The sequence below is a fragment of the Salvelinus namaycush genome, chromosome 3 (genome assembly GCF_016432855.1).
Source record: "Salvelinus namaycush isolate Seneca chromosome 3, SaNama_1.0, whole genome shotgun sequence".
Taxonomy (NCBI): Eukaryota; Metazoa; Chordata; class Actinopteri; order Salmoniformes; family Salmonidae; genus Salvelinus; species Salvelinus namaycush.
Genome location: NC_052309.1, coordinates 10,609,478 through 10,623,323, shown reverse-complemented (window position 1 = coordinate 10,623,323; position 13,846 = coordinate 10,609,478). Strand labels below are relative to the sequence as shown.

General features: G+C 42.5%; 1 protein-coding gene across 1 annotated transcript; it reads left to right on the top strand.

Annotated features, from left to right (window-relative positions):
- Positions 1-6,875: 6,875 nt before the first annotated feature.
- tdgf1 (teratocarcinoma-derived growth factor 1) lies at positions 6,876-8,763 on the top strand. Its single transcript, XM_038989459.1, has 5 exons — positions 6,876-6,936; positions 7,058-7,234; positions 7,752-7,866; positions 7,953-8,062; positions 8,660-8,763. The coding sequence occupies exons 1-5, from the start codon at positions 6,876-6,878 to the stop codon at positions 8,761-8,763; spliced, it is 567 nt and encodes a 188-aa protein (XP_038845387.1).
- The last annotated feature ends 5,083 nt before the right edge of the window (positions 8,764-13,846 follow it).

Below are 13,846 nucleotides of genomic sequence, written 5' to 3'. Positions count from 1 at the left end.
GCTGCTGCTCCTCTCTGTTTATCATATATGCACAGTCACTTTAACTATACATTCATGTACATATGTACATACTACCTCAATTGGCCCGACCAACCAGTGCTCCCGCACATTGGCTAACCGGGCTATCTGCATTGTGTCCCGCCACCCGCCAATCCCTCTTTATGCTACTGCTACTCTCTGTTCATCATATATGCATAGTCACTTTAACCATATCTACATGTACATACTACCACAATCAGCCTGACTAACCGGTGTCTGTATGTAGCCTCGTTACTTTTATAGCCTCGCTACTGTATATAGCCTGTCTTTTTACTGTTGTTTTATTTCTTTACTTACCTATTGCCTGTAAGTAATTATTTCACTGTAAGGTCCACCCACACCTGTTGTATTCGGCGCACGTGACAAATAAACTTTGATTTGATTCACTGTGCTGTAACGTTCTTCTCTGCACCGAGCTGGCTGGGCTGGCCGCATTCATGCAGACATGACCCCCCTACACCCAAAACATGAGCAGTGCTCATCTTGTGGAGATGAGCATAGAGGGGGAGGTGGGGGTAAAGCGAGAGGGATCTGTAGGACAGAATGTACATCATTCCTACAGATCCCACATTCTAAACATGTGCAGCTCCCACGTCATGGGGGCAGTGGGTGAGAGAGAGACAGAGAGAGAGACTAGTTTATAACTGCGTGGTAGTTAGAGCAATAGGTGCAGCATGTGAGTAGGTGAGGCCTGCCCGGATGCTGGTCTAGTGGGTGTGTGAACCTTGCCCTGATGAGCCCTGCCCTGATGAGCCCTACCCTGATGCCCTAATGCTAGTCTAGTGGGTGTGCTGTGTGCCGCCAGAGATGACTGATCCACAGCAATAGCTCAGACACACCACATAAAGATGAACGGCTAAAAACAGCAGATGTCTGCGATGTGTTACATCACCTGCTGGGTGGCGACGAATGGTGGAGATTCAACATGTAGAATCGTCGGGAAATGAACAGAAAATGTGGACCGATATTATGTGGTAAGGGGCGATAGGATGGCCACCCACTGTGTACAGCCGACATTGGTTATGGCGCGTCTTGCCTCTTACCACTGCAGACTGCAATAATGGAGGTGGATGGAGGTGGATAGAGCTGGGCACCAGCCATAGGCACACTGGATACAGAAAATGTTTCACAGAGAAAACAAGTTCCTTCTGCAACCTGTCTGTTCTAATATCTGGACCGAAGCAAATTAAGCTCTATCTAGCTTGGTAGAGGGGGACGTGAGAGAACAGACGCTGAATCAGGGAAATGGGTGTCTAACTCTCACACACAACACGCAAAAACACACACGTCATTGCTGTGCAATATCTTTTCATTAATATATCACTAGCTGGAATTACCTGCCTCTCCAAAGCTGACCTAGAATAAGGAAATCTTCCGCTGTGACATTAAATTCTGAGAGGCTCTGCGAGTTACTAAAGCTTTAAATGGGGAAATAATCCTCTCTCTTTCAACAAGGACATTCCACATACACACAGGCACACTGTCACACACAGGCACAGACGCACAGGCACACAGGCACAGACACAGACATAGGCACACATACTTTAATCAGTGGAGCATGCACAGAGATGTCCTGCTCTACAGCAGTATAATATAATATCCTCTGACATTTCACAGTTCTGTACTGCCATTTTGGTAGACTTGTAAAATGCAACGTGTGAACAACCAACCAGCAGGAGGCATTAGTGTGCTGACGTTTAAAGGTTTAACACTGAGGCACCCTGGAGGCAGACCGGGGTTCAAATAGCATTTGAAGTCTTCCAATTACTTCAGCTGTTCTTGATTGAGTTTCCGGGCACAATGGAGGCAATGGAATTATTTACAAATGTACAAACCCTGCCCATTTGGCATTCCAGCCAGACTCAAGCAAACGCTCAAAACTATTTTGAATACTAATTGAATCCAGGTCTGTCTGTATACGTTGTGCAGGTCACTATATATCACATTTTAAGACCCTTAGCTTATAAAGTTAGCCCGTATTAAAATCAGAAGTTTCTGATTTCCAACTACATCTCACGGTCACGTTCTTTTTATGGACCGTTACTTTACAAGCATGCCAGATGATCTGTCCCTTCTTCTGATGTGTCAATTAAGATACTGATGGAGAAGATTTTGTCCATGCAAAGGAATTTTACCAGTTTTGGGTTCATATTTTATTTGGGTTTCAATGCTATTGGTGCTTTGGCATTTTCAGTTCATTGCATTAAAACATGACACATATTTGTGAATTATGTAATTACAGGGAATTTGTCCTTTCTGTTGGAAGGAGAGCGTTGTAGCCTACCCATCATGGGCCTTACTGTATATTATAGCTTCAGATGCCTGTTTGTTGTATTATTTCTGGGTGATTAGGGTTTTTGAGGAGACTTGTCTGCCTCTACAAAGTTATTGTCAAACAGTTGCCATGACTTTGTTTTCTTTCTGTAATGTTGTTTCTATGCATTGCTTCTATGTTTATTTCATACTACATTTAGGTTTTGTTGTTTCCATGTTGTTTCCAAGTTCTAGCCATACAGTTCTCATACCCCAGGTTTTTTTTCTATGTTATTTCCAGTCCAACATCACCTCAGTACAGTACCTGTCTATTTTATTCCCTGTCTCCCATCCCTGGCTGTCACTCTAATTAGTTCACATATGCTCCTGACAGGGAGACAAGACAGCTTGTCTGACAGGAAATGCACCTGGGCATAGACTCAGTAAATCACCTTTTGACTCTCGCTATTTCTGTCACAGGATGCCTTGGCTGGAACTTTCTCACATTTTCCAGAGGCAAATGGACACAAAAAATGGCGAAGAAAGGGAACAAAGAAAAAAAAGACCCAATTCCCCCTCTGATTCATCATTATAAGGACCCTGACACCATATTTATCAGTAAATTACACTTCATCTAGCATCGAGGGTCAAACACATATGATACATTATTTCATTAAACCCTACCTTTCCCAAAAGATACTATTCTCAAGGCCCAGGGTGAAAAATAGCTTTTTTTCCAATATTGCTATTGTATTTCACACTTTCATATCACAAATGCAAAACATCCACTATAAAAGTCATACAAATTAATAAAAAGGCTGCATCACAAATGACAGATAGTGCCCTAGTCTTGAACAGAGCCATGCAGCTACTATAACTATCTATGTGGTCGTTCCTCTCTGACAGGTTTGATATAATGACAGATGAGTGTGTTTGTTTGTTGAATGACATGAAGGTCATGTTTACGGTTCAGGAACAGGGAACAGGAGACTCAGACCACTTTCCCCCATGGACGCTGTCTCAGATTGGGCTTGGCCACCTGAACTCATGACCCTGTGCCTGATTTAAGACCCCTCTCACTAGAACAACTGCTGAGACACATGAACCATCATTTGTGTCTTTGCTTATGGTAGCTGCCTCTCTCACTGCACACTCCACTCATCTGGCCTGCTGATGATGCAACCTTTATTTAGTAACTTGTCTGAGAGAGAGTGTGTAATGTTCTGTGAGTGTAATGTTTACTGTTCATTTGTATTGTTTATTTCACTTTTCTTTATTATCTACTTTACTTGCTTTGGCAATGTTAATATATGTTTCCCATGCCAATAAAGCCCTTGAATTGAATTGAGAGAGCGAGAGCGCGATGGGGGAGAGAAAACAAGAGAGAGAGAGAGCTTACAGTGTATGCCTGTATGCCCATGGACAGGCTACAGCCGACACGCTTTTGGTCCGTGACACCATTTATAGCGATAATTAGGAGAATATGTGGGTGCTGCCTACATCAGATAATAGAAAGTCTTACAGCAATTATTCATTCTCCTGGATAATAACTGCATAACCGTTTGAATGATTCACTCTTAAATTCTTCACTTGTTATTTACTGAGATATCTGTGAAAGAATCAGATGTTCTCAGTCAAGATACTTTGTCAGTGGGATTTTTAACATAGCAGTTGCAAATGACACCCTATTCCCGTTATAGTGCACTGCTTTTAACCAGGGTCTGTGGGGCTCTGGACAATACTGCATTACATAGGGAAAAGGGTGACATTGGGAACATAGTCAATGAAAAGGACAAATACCCCAAAAGATAAGGCTGTTTTTGAGCATCTACAGCTCAATAAAGAGTCCAGTTTTTTTAAGTGAGGGAATTCTGTGACCACCACCAGACCAAGCTTATTGTTATTGAACGATGTGACCTGATACTTGTGGTTTACTATCGCCTCATATACATGCAATGTTTGCGTTATCGTGGATCTACCCCCAAGCCATAATACTCCTGAACAGCTAATCAAATGGCTTCCTGGACTATTTGCATTGACCCCCATTTTTACACTGCTGCTATCCTCTGTTATTATCTATGCATAGTCACTTTACCTCTACCTACATGTACATATTACCTCAATTACCTTGACTAATCTGTGCCCCCACACATTGACTCTGTACCGGTACCCACTGTATATAGCCTCACTACTGTTATTTTATTGTTGCTCTTTAATTATTTGTTTATTTATTTAGTATTTATTTTTTACTTTAACACTTATTTTTCTTAAAACTACATTGTTGGTTAAGGTCTTGTAAGTAAGCATTTCACTGTAAGGTCTACACCTGTTGTATTCGGCGCATGTGACAAATACAATTTTATTTGATATAGTGTTTATTTTCATCAACCAGCATGAAGAGACTGATGGATCATGCCAGCATGGAGTAGGGTGAACTTGGCCCTGGACGCTGATCTTGCGTTTTCCCCACTAATGGTTAAGGTCAGCGTTGGGGAGGGAAATCTGATCCTAGATCTTTTACGCACCTAGGGGAAACTTCACCCTTGAGCTGCCAGCATTATGTTTAGTGTCTCACAGAGAACAGTGCCAGTGGTGATGCCATTTCCTGTGTCACTGGGTGGCACAGGGCGCTCCCTCCCAGGAACAAGATCTACTGCTATGGAAATGCACCTGGCAAAGCAGCTTAGCCAGACTGTGAAATGTATGGAGCATTGATATGCGAACAGGCAATCAGGCAGACTATGCAGATATCTAAGCTGTTCCTGCTGCTCTCTCAAAGCATGCTAATCTCCCTGATTTACTAACTACCTATCATCTTCCTGCGTCTTCTCCAGCTGAAATATATGGAGGAGCATGACTGGCTGTTATTGCAACTTCCTTGCTTACTAATCCTCTTCATTCCTAATGGAAGGCTTTCATGAGAGAGTGCCACTGTAGCCAATCTCCTGCCTTCTGGAGATTGCGTTCCATGACAGACTCATCTTCATCTCTGCAACACAGGGAGAATATTAGGGATCTTAAAGGTATCACAAGGGCTGGATATGCAGGAAAACGGTTGTCAATGTCCCATGCCCAAGGAGGAGTAAAAGGCCTAAATGAAGTGAGGCAACGGCAACCTGAAATATGTCTTCATATGACAAATCTCCAGCAAGTGTTCATCCCAAATGGCACCCTATTCTCTATAAAGTGCACTATTTTTTTTATTTTTTTTACCAGAGCCTTATGCGTCCTGGTGAAAGGTAGTGCGCTATAAACAAAAATAGCGTGCCAAATGGGCCTCATACATAGCAGTCCTAATGCCCCACTAAACCTTGGACTAATAACTCAAGGCTACTTCTCTTTGAGGCAGCAACTGATTTACATGTAGGCCAGTAGTGGACTAGGGGTTGTTGATTGAAATCAAAAGAAGTTAACAATGTGGAGTTTTGATAATGTGAAGACATAAACTTGTCCCAAATGACACCCTATTCCTTATTTAGTGAACTAATTCTGACCAGAGCCCACAGGAAAACTAGTGGACTGTATAGGGAATAGTATGCCATTTAGGATGTATGGAAAAAAGATGAGAAGGTGACCCTAGATGACCCCACAGAAAACTGTAATAGCAGTTCAAGTGCAGCCTAGATGAAGCCATGTCTGAAACACTGAGCACAACTGAATGTTTCTCAGTAGACTGTTGTATGTGGGGGGTGGGAGTAATGGTTTCTGACTGGTGCAGAAATGTTATGAAATATTTCTATATATCTCCAGCAAGCAATCAGATACTATTGCATGTTATATAAAGATATAGGCCTATGATGGAATACAATTGTTGAGGTCAGACCACCGTTTTCACCTAAGCACAAGTGGTGTGGCTTTTAGAAGCCAATTCCCTCTGTGTGTGGGTGACTAGTATATATTTTGTGTATGAGTGACTAGTATATATTTTTTCTTATGCAGACCAAACATGCTAAAATCCTATTTTTTCACCAACTACATTGCGTGAGCTCTGGGTGTTTCCAATGTGCGTGCTAGATTGTTTTGTTACATTACAAATCTCCGTCCTACATTATAATCAGCAACTCGAACTTTACCTTCACAGAGGAGCGCTCCGTCATTTGCATGTCGAGATTCCGGAGGTGGGTGTGATCTCATGTATGTGTATGGAACCGGAGGGGGCGGGGAAAATAGGTGTAAATTGACTGTCAGGGCCGGGTGTTTGAGTGAGGCCTTTAGGGAGGGTCGCCACAATATTGGATGCTTTTCTCCAGAGTGTCGCCTCCTCTGGAATACAGAGCTTGATGACTTGGAACAGAAAAGAGAAGCAGTCGTTTGAGTATCACTTGCGAGCTAACTGTTTACTTTAGCCTGTTGCAATAGGCTTAGAAGAAGCATTCTGCACGCGAGCTTGTATTGTTAGCAAACTCTGGTGACTTTGGAAGTTCATTTTGTCCGGGAATATAAAATGAATTTGAGTCAACTTTTCAGGTAAATCTATGGATTGATTGTTTAATTGGTTAGTTAAAATATGTTGTCATTTTTAATTTTTTTACGTTAAATGCCTATAGCCAAGATTTGTTTTAACATGAAATATTTTCCCCTTCATGTATTTTAGGGTTTTGCTGTCGGCAGCAGTTGCCAGCGAGGCCATTACAATTGGATCAGGTATGTCAATATGTTGCATCTGGCCCTCGCTTCGGCCCTAGTTTACTCATCTGAAACGGATTACACGTTATACCTAAATATTGGCCTTAATTTATTTATAAAATATTTTCTCATGTCCAAGGCTGTGAAGGATCTGAATGCACCAAAACCATAGAGGTATTGACCAAAACGGTGGACTATGGAAAGCCGACCCAACACGCTAATTACCTGAACCAGTTCAATGAGATGAACTCTCCTACTGTGGATAGGAAACATCGCGATGCGGACTCTGTCCTACCATTCATCGGCCTCACTGGAAGTAAGTTGGGCATTGATCACGTACAATTACTGAAATCAACCTCCCATGGCCTCCATAATCTCACAGCAATGAGCTTGACCTTGGGTGAATTAACTCGGCCTGTTTTGCTTTTTGTCACATTCGTCATCCTGCATCGATGTTTTTTTGTCTTATTTCACACAAACAAACGTAGGCCAAGTCTGTTTTTATTGCGCTGTGATTGAAAACATGGCTCTGTAGGAACGTGTTAACTGTGCTTCCAGTCAGCTGGACAGTGTCTTGGTCTTCAGGCTATGGCCATTTTAGTAGGCAAACATTATGGAACTTTGCAGATAACAATTTAATGAATAGAACCGGCATGGTTACTTATTTTACATATAGAGGGGCATGTTTATTCTACATGGTATATGTTGTGATTGTTGCATAATGTTGTGCCCAGCTTCTGAACACACCCTGGGGCTGAAGCCTGAGTGTAATACAACAACACTCAGAGCATCCATATTAAACTTCTACGCTATGCCCTTCTCTCATTTTAAAGGTGCAAAGCAGAGTCGAAACTGCTGTAAAAATGGCGGGACATGCATCTTGGGAAGTTTTTGCGCATGCCCACCACATTTTACTGGCCGGAGCTGTGAATACGACGAACGAGTCAGGTAATTTAATTTAGAAGTCTAAAAGTAATGTATCTAGCCTATATTGACATGTATCTCTCTCTGCTCTGTCCCTTTTGTGCTCACAGGAGCTGTGGTACCATTCCCCATGGGGTGTGGGTTCAGAAAGGCTGCTCATACTGCAAGTGTGGATATGGGGTCATGCACTGTTTTCCTCAGGTGTTCCATGAGGACTGTGGTAAGAATGCACTTTATGACACTTTGTTAGATGTTCTGCTTTTTCACTCTCCAAAATGTCACTCAAAAAGTGTCTGAATCCTTTTTTTATCCTCTGATAAGAGGAATATGTTAGGTATTAGATAATATGTTTAACCTCCAGCTTAGTTCTACTTACTCAAAAGCACCATTTGTGTCTGTTCATATCAGACCAGGCTTGGTTTGTGTTGATAAAATAGGAGTGGTCTACCAGGTGTCTTTTGCAAGGCCTTTGAGAGTAACACAGGGAAAGGTATTATCAGGTGGCACCAGTTTGGCTGTGAATGGGTGATGAGAAAACACATTTGCACCTCACTGGGCAGCAGAATGGGTTTCTGTAGATCATCACAGGCAGTGGCTCTGCCCTGAGAACCTACAAAAGATTATTCAGAGGCTACAGAGAGGCCGGGTTTTCAGGTCTGACGATGTGCCAACGGCCCCATTTCCCCGATTCACATTCCTCCATTTGTCAGTCCACTTTATTTGTGCTACAGTTCCTTCTTTCTCATCTCTTTCCATTTCAGTCACCTTTTATTCATGATATTTGCTGGGGGGGGTTTCCCCCTCCTTTTTCTTTCAGATGAGGACCAGGAAGTCCGCTGGTTTCATTCGCCGGGTGTCCGAAAGCTGCAGACCAAGTACTTCCTGTGTCTAGGACTACTGTTTTTGGTTTTGTTTGTTTGAGAAGCTACGGGTGAATGAGATCCGATGGATTTCAGCCTCAAAGGCCTCATGAAATGACTCGTGTTTTTTGGGGCGACGTACTGAAATGAAATTTCCTTCCAATGGAAGTCGGAACTACAACTTGCTGTGTTTAAAGCAACTGTCTTGTAAATGTGAAGGATGCTGTACATAAGATTTTAATGGAAAATATTTGGTATTGTGCTTTTTTTTCGCAATCTTTCCAGACTTGATGAATACATGTTTTGAACGCGTCAATCATTCAATGTGTCCTATGTTGTACTCTGTTTTTACAAATGGAGTGTGATGACATATGTTTGTTTCTGGTTGGTAGTACACATTGTGACCAATATTATTACATTAACTGTTAAGTGTACTCTCAACAGAAACAAAGTGTCACTTTTGAACCAAGTTCTGTTGGAGTCATCTTATTGGTTCTGTTGGGAGTTCAAACACCTGGTTGCTGTTTCTATCTACACGGACAGAGTTTGATAAAGCTGGAACGACCTGTGATTGTTGACCTTTTTGCCCGTTTTCCCTTATCTAAAGTAAACAAATAGACCCCTCAATCGATCACCAGTGTTGATGTTCCAAGGTGTTGTGTTAGTAGTCATTGCTCTGGTCAAAGTTTTCAATTGGCTGTGATGGGAATTGAATGTGTTCATGTCATTAAAAATCTCATAACGTGATATTGACTTTTATTTGTGCGTCCATATTATTAATCTGGTATGGATGATAAGGTTGCCAGTAGCTGGATAGTTTACCTATCTAGGTATAATTAAATGCCATAATTATTTGTGATGGATGCACAGCAACAGATCCTATTAAACTATTCTATATGTTAGGATATGTGCAAACCCATCAAAAAAAGATTTATAGGTCCAATGCAGCTGTTTTTATATCAAATCATTTCTGGGTAACAATTGGGTGCCTTTACTGTTTTAAATTAAAAAGTCAAAAATAGCTTCTTGGAAAATAAGCAATTTTTCATGCAAAGGGCTGTTTGGGAGTTGGGAGGGGAAACAACATGAGCTGTTATTGGCAGAGAGGTTTGGAACTCTCTTATTGGTCTATTCACTCATTTTAGTTTGCCTTAGTTCAGCTGTCGTACCACATCAGAACTCAAAATAGAAGCTTGTTTTACTCCAATGTTTGTAAACAAATATTATAGCCTCAAAACATGGTTAAAACTATACTTTTTACATCATGGATGGTCAGTCCTTGCATCCATAGCTCTGTCTATGAATTTGAGTGGTTACATTTCTCCAGCCCATCCCTCATTTTCCCGAAACAGTGGCGGACAGTTTTGTTATTGTTTCAACTGCGGATTGCCCCTTTAATATATGATTCATATATGCCGGATTTCAAAATGAAAAATATGTTTAAAGCATTCAATCTCAATTTTTAAGAGTGGCAATTACCACACGTTTGAACAAAGTAACTTCCTATTGATTGGTTTTGCAAATGTAATTTGGCCCATTGTCTTTGTCAGCCAGGTCGAAAACACAATGACCACACAGCTCTATTTTGCTGTTTTATTTATCTCTTTCCTAGATTCTGCAAAACAGAACACAGATTAAATGGGGCGTTGAGTCGTGATGCACGGAGAAAGAATAAAGTAGACTTTCATGTTAATGAAACTTGACTTGTCTCTGTGCTGCTTTCCCCATGGCAGGACTGAAGGTCCTCTTCCTGCTTCTCCACTCCACTGTAACAGACTGAACAGGTAGAGGTGTCAGCTGTTGAACACTCTTTAGAAATAGAAAGAGACATAGCTAGAGCTCTTTTCTCTGGGGGGATGGGGTGTAGCTGGCAGTAGTGGGAATTTCCTGATGGCTCCCAGCTCACTGATGGCTCTCCTTCCCTGGCTCTTCCTCTGTCTACCAGGTCAACTGGATGTTGGTTCAATCAGCCTCAGCCAGACAAACCCAAAACCACTGATGGCTCTCCCTGTGTAGTGTGTACCAGGTCTGAGTATACAGACAAACAGACAAGAAGGACAGACACAGACAGACCCAAAATTAGGTTTGATTATACAATTGAAAGTTGGCTCAGACAGCCTCAGATCAGACGAACCCAAAACCACTAACGGCTCTCCCTGTGTAGTGTGTACCATGTGAGTATACAACTGAATGCTGCATCAGACAGCCTCAGATCAGACGAACCCAAAACCAGATGATGATCATAAGAGAGCCTTCCAATCACCATCAAAACCCAAATGGCAGTGAAATTAAAGTGTATTGCTTCGTCAATACCAGACAACAAGTAACTATGCACATTTCTGTGCTAAAACAGCATCTGGATTTATTTTCTTAGTGACAAGGGCCAGTTTCTCCGAGACAGATTAGGCCCAGTCCTGGGCTGAAAAGCATTTGAGAAAGGATCTGAGAAACTGGCCCTGTAGAGCAATGGAGATTCACACATATAAATTGACATGTTGGTGTTGACATATGGTGTTGCCTTTCTGTGTGTGTGATTATGGGATTGAGTTGCTGGTAAAGAGATGGTAGCTAACTGCCCTGGACTAATCCCTCTATCCAACACAGTGATTTATTGAGCTGCTCCTGTCTGTCTGTGTGAGCTTCCACTAGCCTGGCTGGTCGCCTGTCTGCCTCTGCCCCTCACTCTTTCTTTATTTCTCCCCGCCTCTGCTCCCGGTTCTCCTGGCTCTCCTTGTCCCCAACCAATGCCTGCTGACCCCGGGAGGGTATAGAAGCTCAATACCCAGCAGTCTCTGGATCAGTCTAGATAGGTCCTGACTAGATCTCATAAGAGGATAACGCTTTCTCTCTATTGTGGCCTTCAACTATCCCCACAAACATCCTTACAAACTCCTCACTATTTTAATGAAGTCTGGTCTTCATAATGGAGATGGCGTCACAGCTGATCCAGATAAAATGGGATTTCCAGTGAACCAATAGTAGTGAGCTTCCGCAAGGCTGGCGTGGAGGACCCCCACAGTTCAGAACAAGACTTTAATCCATGGTACTTCCTCAGAGATAATGTCTTTCCTCTAGTCTATTTCCTGCACCCCACTGGCATGCTGGGCCTGATTCAATGACCCTACACGCAATCATGAGATGATTCTGAGAAGCTCTGAGATTAGATGAGGTGTGTGCATGCCTGTGTGTGTGTGTGTGTGTGTGTGTGCATGCAGTAAATGTTGTGGTGGGATGTACCAGTATGTTTGGGAAGCGAAAATCCACTACTGAGCTTGTAACGGATTGAAGATGCCTAGGATTACACCCAGGACACTTTACAATCCTATGTAGATGGAGTCATGCATGGGCACTGATGCACTGATCTCTCTCCTGTTCACTCAAAATCCTCCCAGGCAGGGGGATTTCCACGATGTAAACACTTGTGGAAATACATTTTATTCAAGAATTCACGTGATCCATTAAATCAATATAGCATTTTACAGTTGAGATGTGATCTGCACACTTGTTTATGAAAGTCAGAAACATCTACTTGTCCAAAGAGAATTGCAATTTTTGTGTATGATGTCTTGATTATTCCATAACCCCAAAGCAACCTGCACTAAATTTCCCATTAGATTGACTAATCATTTTCAAAAGGAGAGCATTAAATGAAACCAGGAACATGAAAAGCGTCTCAACAACCTTCAGATCTCCCTACGTTGTATCCCTCCTTACCTGGTGTTTGTATGGTGTTTTATTCCTAGAGCGGAATGAGAAGGAAAGAAAGGAAGGAATATATGTGTATGTTATTGTTACCTATGATCATCAACTGTCAATTTACACAGTCATTTATGTCTAATTTTATACATTTTCTAGTACTCTTATAAATATACATACAAGCAACGAAGCACAATCTTCTTGACTTCCACTGTAAGGTCTGAATCCTATTTTCTCTCACTTTTCTGAGACAGTTGAAGGAGTTATTTCTGGAAGAGAGACGGTCCTATCTGGACATGATAAGACAACAAGAAAGATGCTTCTGTATCATGTCTGTAAGTGGACACCCTCAGTCAGTCGGCCTGGACTCAGCGCTTCAAGTAGCTGTAGTCTAATTTGTGCTACTCTCAGTTGGGGTTTTCTCCTGAGTTTAGCTGCCCTCCTCCAACCTCTCCTTAAAATAATCGTGAAATTATCTATTTTTCGTCTTTGGGATGGTGAATTAATACAGGCCCTAACTGGTTCTAATTCAGTGCTCATTATATTTTCTTGCAAAACTTGCAAAAGAACATCAGACTTTTTCACATTCAAAAGAAAAAATTCCCCATTAACTAATTCATGCGTCTCTTTTAAGTTTTAATGTGGTTTTAATGGATCCATTTATGAGAGAAAATGGGTAGTCTGAAGCTCTCAAGAAGTTCACTTCCTCTCTCTTTATCTGACTCTCTTTCTCTCTCCATGTCTCTCTTTCTCTCTCTCACCCTGTCTCTCTGAGTCTGTTTCTCTCTCTCCCTGTCTCTCTTTCTCTCTCTCCCTGTCTCTCGTTCTCTCTATCCCTGTCTCTCGTTCTCTCTCTCCCTGTCTCTCGTTCTCTTACTCCCTGCCTCTCGTTCTCTCACTCCCTGCCTCTCGTTCTCTCACTCCCTGCCTCTCTCTCTGTCTCTCTCTCTCCCTGTCTCTCTTTCTCTCTCTCCCGGTCTCTCGTTCTCTCTCTCCCTGTCTCTCGTTCTCTCACTCCCTGCCTCTCTCTCTGTCTCTCTCACTCCCTGCCTCTCTCTCTGTCTCTCTCTCTCTCTCCCTGTCTCTCTTTCTCTCTCTCCCGGTCTCTCGTTCTCTCTCTCCCTGTCTCTCGTTCTCTCACTCCTTGCCCCTCGTTCTCTCTATCCCTGTCTCTCGTTCTCTCTCTCCCTGTCTCTCGTTCTCTTACTCCCTGCCTCTCGTTCTCTCACTCCCTGCCTCTCGTTCTCTCACTCCCTGTCTCTCTCTCTGTCTCTCTCTCTCCCTGTCTCTCTTTCTCTCTCTCCTGGTCTCTCGTTCTCTCTCTCCCTGTCTCTCGTTCTCTCACTCCCTGCCTCTCTCTCTGTCTCTCTCACTCCCTGCCTCTCTCTCTGTCTCTCTCTCTCCCTGTCTATCTTTCTCTCTCTCCCGGTCTCTCGTTCTCTCTCTCC